Source organism: Volvox carteri (genome assembly GCF_000143455.1).
Source record: "Volvox carteri f. nagariensis unplaced genomic scaffold VOLCAscaffold_19, whole genome shotgun sequence".
Taxonomy (NCBI): domain Eukaryota; kingdom Viridiplantae; phylum Chlorophyta; class Chlorophyceae; order Chlamydomonadales; family Volvocaceae; genus Volvox; species Volvox carteri.
In genome coordinates this window covers 1,561,795-1,568,595 of record NW_003307562.1, presented here as the reverse complement: position 1 = coordinate 1,568,595, position 6,801 = coordinate 1,561,795, and the positions used below count along the sequence as shown (strand labels likewise).

At 50.2% G+C, this 6,801-nt stretch overlaps 1 protein-coding gene across 1 annotated transcript in view; it reads left to right on the top strand.

Moving 5' to 3' along the window:
• Positions 1-4,350: 4,350 nt before the first annotated feature.
• VOLCADRAFT_104800 (uncharacterized protein) overlaps positions 4,351-6,801 on the top strand; it is a gene marked incomplete at its 5' end in the record, with an annotated part of 15,224 nt that continues 12,773 nt past the window's right edge. The window contains 4 exons of the mRNA XM_002950629.1: positions 4,351-4,408; positions 4,518-4,545; positions 5,444-5,658; positions 6,432-6,520. Of these exons, the coding sequence (XP_002950675.1) occupies positions 4,351-4,408; positions 4,518-4,545; positions 5,444-5,658; positions 6,432-6,520 (390 nt within the window). The remainder of the gene's footprint in view (positions 4,409-4,517; positions 4,546-5,443; positions 5,659-6,431; positions 6,521-6,801) is intronic.

Genomic DNA, 6,801 nt, shown 5'->3' with positions numbered 1-6,801 from the left:
AGGCGCCAAAGGCGGAGACTCGAGAGATGGAGCCGACAATCCAACCAAGGAAAGCGGACCCCCATGAAGGCCGAGGCCGCCAGTGCGAAGAGGGACCTGCGGGGAGACGGGCCCGTCTATCGCAAGCGCAAGGACAACACAATAGCTCGGCGACACCTCACCACGCCACGTAAGCCCCATCCAGGAACAAAGGAAGGCTGCGCGGAGCTAGGCGCGTCAGTGCCAAGAAAGGCAAAGCCATCGACCTGGGCACGACAGCGGTACGGAAACGCATCAGAATGATCGCACATTCAGGACAACCGGGAATCAGTGGTTTACATCTAATTAATCTAAACCTAAGGAGAAGGAGATCAGCCGCGATGCAAGTAGGCAGATGAACAGGGCGTAAATCGCCCACGCGCATTGGAGACCGCAGTAAGACGCAAGAGTAGCCAATAATTTTCCCTGTCATAAATGCAAGCATCTTACCGCCGCTCCGGACCCAAGGCTTAAAACTTGCGGACCAGCCGAAGACCCTCCCACCCACCCATTAAGCGCATTGGGATGTGGTGTGGCCTGATTAAACATTGGGATCGGGTGTAAGGCTGGACGCAAAGGCCCACTTCACGCTAGTCCGGTACGGAGCGACGAGCATTTACATTCAAGCACTCAGCTCTGTAGCCTCCGCGCTCCTTCTAATCAGGGTACGTATTTGTCACGCCCAGTTCACGCCAGCCTCAGGGCAAATGATTTCTGCCTCGCAAAATTAAAGACACCAAACCCGGAAACGCATCCGTGGCCGAGCCAACATAGCCAACCCGTCTTCCTTTTCCATTCCATCTCGCCAACATGGACGAACCAACCTGCCAAACCTTAATCAGTTCGGCCATAAGCAAAATAAACGCAAGAGGAAGGAAGTAACTCTTCCTTACTTTCCGCCAGCCTTGTAGCCAACCAAGAAAGGAGAGGAAATGGAAAAGAAGGGGAGGATGTGAGGTGGAACGATGCTCCAGCCCGTGACAGACCGTAATGGGTGCGGCTCCTACATCCGCATCCAGGAGCCAGAACCGCTCCAACACGCTATGGAGGAATTTCGTGCTTGCTGTAATAGGAGAGAAAGAATCGTGAGGCGTTTAACCTCATCATTAATTTATTAACTGTGAAAACAGCTTCTAAAATTCAAAATTATACATCAGGGCGCACATGGTTAAAATGGCCGAAAGTATCAGAGCTTTTGGAAGGAATTCACGGCACGGAAGCGAGCAGACAGCGACAAGAGCGGACGTAAGCGAAAACGATGAGTTGCGAAAAGCGAGACGATTGCAGATCTGTTTGAGGGTCTAACCAGTGAATCGATGAACTACTGTGGGGCTTTAGGAAGTCTAGAATGCTAGGCCGTACTTTTTTCTCTGCTGGGTCGGACATTTCGTTGCGGCCCGTCCGCGGTTCGTTTGGCCCCGCTCCCAAGCGCGCGCCTGTAGCCCATTGCTTCATAAGATACCGAATCATGAAGCTGGGTAGCTGCGTGTTTGAGCCGTGAATCTGACACCCACGTGCACGCGAAACGCCCGCGACGCGAGCAGCGAGGTCGTAGCATCGATAGCGCATAGGAAATCACGCGGAAAACGTGCACAACTTCATCAGAAAAATAGCTCAATAAATTTGGATACAATTTTGATAGATGGGGCGCAAGTCACATAGCGCTCTCGTTGTGCGGAGCGAAATGGGCGTGGGGGCCGAAGCTGAGCGAATGCAGGACCGATCTTCATGCAGAAAAGGCGTTGCGAACAAAAGTGGAACGAAACAACGGGCACTGACATGGTGTGGTGGCATGGCAACACAGCTTCCGTGTAACGGTCACACAGGCGCTACTGGCCGTCACAAGAGGGCAAGGATGCGCACAACGCCTCTACCCACGTCCAGACTCGCATCTGTACCAATAGTTTCAAGCGGTCCCGGGTTACGTATGAGAAGACACGCACGGAAAAGCACACGGCGTGCACATCCTACACCGCAGACCAGATCATTAAAACGCCCGACCCGTTTAGGGTTTGAGGGGAAAGCTGCGAAGAAAGAAGTTGGGAGCTAGGGCTGGTGAAATCGCGTTTTTTATGAAGCGTTTTACGTTTCGGGAGGAAAGGGGCATAAAGGATATGTCCGATCATGTCGCAGAGCGTGTGTTGTATGGGGGAAGGGGGCCCAGGCGGCGAGAGGGGAAACTGAAACCCCCCGTGTGAAACCCAAAGCCGCACCGACGGCGGCCCCCGGGGCGTGGCGCCGCGGCGGCAAAGCTAGGCCCCTCCCTGGATTGACCGTCGACGTGTGCACACGCAGCGCCAACATGAGAAATTGGCCCAGCGGGACAAGCTAAAAGGAATTTGGAGCTTGGAGAAATGATTGACTGAACTGTAATGGAATTGTAAGTAGTATGCTTGCTCTGCTTTTTTACGGGGTCGACATTTCTCATGTCGCGAAAGGTCAATAACCGGGGGAGGGCTCCAATTGGGAACGTGGGGTGCCAAGGCAGCTAGGGTTTGGCTGCAATATGCCTGCTTGCGGCCACTCGAGTCCTGCTCGCCCTAGTCGTTATCATATTTTCGTCGTGATTCGGCAGGGAGCGCATTCCCTTGGGAATGTAAATGACCTACTGCACAGCATTTTGGATAAAAGAAATTCATCGGCGTCCACTCGAAGAGTATGCGTCTTGCGTTCGTGTTGCGCTTGTGTTGCAAGCGAGTTGTATCGCGTTGACCTGCTGATATTGTGACGCGAAGGGCTCTCGAGCTCCTTGAGTCGAAGCCGTTGGATAAGCCGAAGGAAATCGTCCTGCTTTGTCACAGCGCGTGATGTGCTGTAGATGCACTACTTTATATTGATTAACTAAAATCTTGCATAAATGCTGGATTGGCAAAAGTATGCTGTTCCCGTACGGGGTATATGATCGTTAAACTTACATGACATGACTTCTGACCGAGACGAGGCTTGAAGAATAGGGCAAAATATCTGCTGCATCTGGCTTTCAGAGTTCTAGAGAGTAGTTCTTGACGACGCTTACGCGCGGTCAGGGCCATCGAAAACATTGCTTCATGATTCTTAGGTAGCCAGCACCTAAAGCTTTTATATGAAAAAATATTATTCAGATTGCTAACAGCTTTAGGAGGCTGAGCGGCTAGGTGCTGTTCCTGACACTTGGTCTACCTAGGCAAAAGACGGCTCGTAAGGAGTGGATAAGCGCAGGTCAATTCGCACCAACAGAGATCCTTGATTATTGAAGAAATGTTCATGTATGCTTAGCATTGAGGAAGCCTTCCAGATCGAAAAGTGCATGCCGAACGAGCGATAATCACGAACTTTCCTTCCCGGACATGATGTAGCTTATTTCTTCATGAACATAGTTAGTATATATTATTTGTTTCCCCTAGGGAAGCATGGGCGATTAAGCAAAGAAAGATGGGCGAAACAGGAGATCCAGTACAGCCACTCAGGTGGCCATCAATTGTATGCACTCACGCCATCATTTATTTCTTTATACCTATCATAAATTTAATGCTACAATTGTATAGCACACGAATATACAATAAGATAGATATTAACTTACCCAAGCCCGCTAATTTCCTTGATCACATATCAAATTTCAGCCTCAAGTGAATTTTCGGTGGTTGACATTTAAACCATGATGCGAAAGACATGCGTTGCATGGTGTAGTACTCGAATGTAAGATCTAGGGTGAATACGGTGCCGGTGGGCCGTACGGCAGCCCGCGAGCATGCTATTTGCAAGCCGCCAGCGCTGTGAAAATGCATTACTCCGTGGGGGCTGCATCGATATATATATCAACCCACGAGTCTCAGCCATTCAACGATTCGGATTTTGTAGCTCTGGTACAAGACGTCTTCGCTTTAGGGTGCGGACCGACTCGTAGCTTAAGTTTTGACGGAAGCTTGCGGAAGAGCTGCCGAAGAGATTGTTAGGGCTGAATATTGGAGGTGCACCCTACCTTGGTGACCTTTTCCGGGCAGGAGCAAGCGCGCCTAAGGTACGCCGCCGCGGCAACTAATACTTCGTGGCTGATGCGAAGCCATGGCTTAGGGTTATTAAAGTTGGAGTCTTGAACTGTTTGTCTGAGCGGTTTTTTGTCTCTCCATTGTGGTCTGGAGGTATGCCGCGCAATCGGGCTCGGACCTGGCGGATGGTAGTCCCAGGCGTATTGCCCCAACGTGACTACTTCTCATGTGCCCAGCCAGAACGTTTATATGATTTGGACGATCTCGCTTGTATTCTCGTTATGTCTCAGTGGTAATTGCTTATGGGTGTCGTGATGTCGGTCCCTGCAACACAGGTTTTACGGATACACTTTGATAGTGGACGGCCATGAAGGCGACATTGTTGTTCGTCTTCCTGGCCGTCGCTCTCGGCGGAGCCCGTGCAGGTGGGAGTAGCTGCCTTGTTACTTTTGTCATTGCGATGCTTATGGCTTTGACTTCCGGGTAGGCGTAACTTTTCCTGACCTGCGTTGTATTTGTGTTTATCACGTGCAGATGCTTCGGTCTCAGCTAGCTCGGGAAGGTGCGCTGAGGGAAAGGGTGTTCGACGAGTTGTCCCGGTCGTTTGCTAGTATGTTGCCAAATGGTCAGGAATTTCTACAGATTTTGTAGTTGCATTGTCTGACTTTATAGAACGACAATAATAAGTGATGGCAGGAATCTATATGTGAACCTAAAGTTCCCGCTCGTTCGATAAAGTGCCAGAGGTAGAATCCCGCCCTTTGGATAACATAGCATACATTATTTTGCTTTGAATCGTATTTGTGATAACTAATACTTCTTACCACTGAAAGGGGCTACATTTTTACCCATCTATCGAGCATCAAGCATCGACCTGGGCCAAGGTTGCGATGCCTATCATTTTATAACCAATTTCAAAGCATATATAGTTGGTTCTTTAAAATACATTTCGGCCCTGCTATTATGTCGCGACAATGTCTTGCCGTGAAGACGCGTGGTTAGGCCGTGCTGTGTTGTAGATTCATCTTCCTATGTTCATGTTTTGTTTATATGTTCATCTACAGATTCATAGATTCACACGTGCGCTCCATTGCCAATGCTTCCCATGATGAACGAGTAATCCCTACTACTATTCATTGTTGCGTGGGCTTGCAAGTGCATATTCAGTATCTCTGTCGATACCCTATTGCTCTATTGCTAATCCGCCCCATTCTCCGCTATCGATCATCCACCGCTACCGGGTCGCTGCCTTTCATCCCGCCCACTCACCATACCGTATACCTTAGGAATTACGAATGACACCCTCGCCATCCAGCTACAATCAATATTCACTCACCCACCTGTTCCCCTTCAAATACTCTTGTCATTTATTCACCCGGCCTTGCATCGCGCCGTCATCGTCCTGCTTCGGCTGTTGTAAATGTTCTCTGCATCCCTCGGCTTGGGTTACTTTTCCACAGGCAATTACTGCAAGCGTATACCTCCACCTTTCCGTACTTCAAATGTGATTCCTCGGCGGCTGGCGGTCCTTGCTTTTTGGGCTCGCCGACCACACGAATCATAAACGCCACCTTGTCGGAGTTCTGCTTCAATGTGACATGTCCAGGCTGCAATCCGACCAATGCCTGTTGTCAGAAGCTATCCGGCAAAATCCACAAGATGATGATGGCCATGAGTAAGTAAATGCACGGCATCCTCAGATATTAACTAAAGATGTTCGCATTAGACGCTAGAGCAATTCTGTTTTTGACGACGCCATGCCACGATTTCCAAAATTAGGTCGAATAGCGCTTTGAAAACTTCATTGACTTTAGCTTGCGATTTGCGAAACCTATGTATGACCTTGGGGAAGAAACCCTCGAAAGCTTCAGCGGTGAAAGTTGTAAGTCCAGCTTATGTCTGAACTCAATCATCCTAGCGGCTTACTCAATTTGTAAAACAAGTTCAAGGTAGGGCCTTAGCAGGGGGGTAGATAACTTATCTCAGGCGTTTCCGTTTTCCTGCAGCTTCCGACGCCGTTTGTCAGCTTGGCCTCACTCAGCTGCTGCTGCTGCTGCTGCTGCTGCTTCTTCCTCAAACCACAATTCTTTCTCACTGTATGACTTTTTCGTTGGTCCCTTGATTATATGCTCTGGGTTTCAAAACAATTATAAGAGTTACAAGAGTACGGTTACGGTCGTGATGTTCTGCGGTGATATACTGCGGATCACCCATTGATATACGTAAAACAGTACCTAAGAAATACCGTTTGGGGGGCAATCTTCGTGGTGGGCTTTTCGGGAGTCCTACTGCCGCGCAGGTACGGCAACCCCCTTCCCCCCTCCCTCCCTTTTTCCTCCCTTATCCACAACCTATTACAACGTATACATGCATGCATGCATACGTACATCATGCATACATACATACAAATTAATCCTAATGCTCTTCAACCCGCGGTCCTATCCACAGAGCCTGCCTGCGAGCCCGCCTTAAGCGCCGTAACGTATCCCTTGTTCTTCGACGGCAAGCCGGTTACCGTCAATGTCGACTTTGACAAGGTGCCTCCGAGCCTGGCGTACAGGCTCAGGTGGACGAGCATGAATAAGACGCCTGGGCAGCTGAAGGGGCGGCGGATCTGCATCCGTGCCGCGGCACCGTGCAACACTGCCAACAACCTTTTTATAAACGTTGGCAGTTATCCGGCCGTATCGTTTATTGATGTGGATCACACTTGCTGTCCCGCCCGTTATCCGGACTTTGGGCCACCGCGGCCGCCGCCGCCACCGCCCCGTCACCCCCACCGCCTCCTCCGCCGTCGCCGGCCCCGTCACCGCCTTCT